This window comes from Crocuta crocuta, unplaced genomic scaffold (genome assembly GCF_008692635.1).
Source record: "Crocuta crocuta isolate KB4526 unplaced genomic scaffold, BGI_CrCroc_1.0 scaffold943, whole genome shotgun sequence".
Taxonomy (NCBI): domain Eukaryota; kingdom Metazoa; phylum Chordata; class Mammalia; order Carnivora; family Hyaenidae; genus Crocuta; species Crocuta crocuta.
Window position 1 is genome coordinate 825,249 of NW_027528208.1, and position 206 is coordinate 825,454.

The 206-nt window shown below is 64.6% G+C and overlaps 1 protein-coding gene across 1 annotated transcript in view; it reads left to right on the top strand.

The window, feature by feature from the left end:
* The first annotated feature begins 6 nt into the window (after window positions 1-6).
* PLP2 (proteolipid protein 2) overlaps window positions 7-206 on the top strand; it is a 2,449-nt gene continuing 2,249 nt past the window's right edge. The window contains exon 1 of the mRNA XM_077752968.1: window positions 7-141. Within this exon, the coding sequence (XP_077609094.1) occupies window positions 46-141 (96 nt within the window). The 5' untranslated portion in view covers window positions 7-45. The remainder of the gene's footprint in view (window positions 142-206) is intronic.

Below are 206 nucleotides of genomic sequence, written 5' to 3' on the forward strand. Positions count from 1 at the left end.
CAAGCGAGTAGATTCTCTACGCCCCTAGGGACTTCAGCGCACCTCATGGCGGATTCCGAGCGCCTCTCGGCCCCCGGCTGCTGGGCCGCCTGCACCAACTTTTCGCGCACCCGAAAGGGAATTCTCCTGTTGGCTGAGATTGTGAGCGTCCCGGGGTAGGCGGGTGGTTAAAGGCGGGGTGGAGGGGCTGGACCATGGGGACCCAG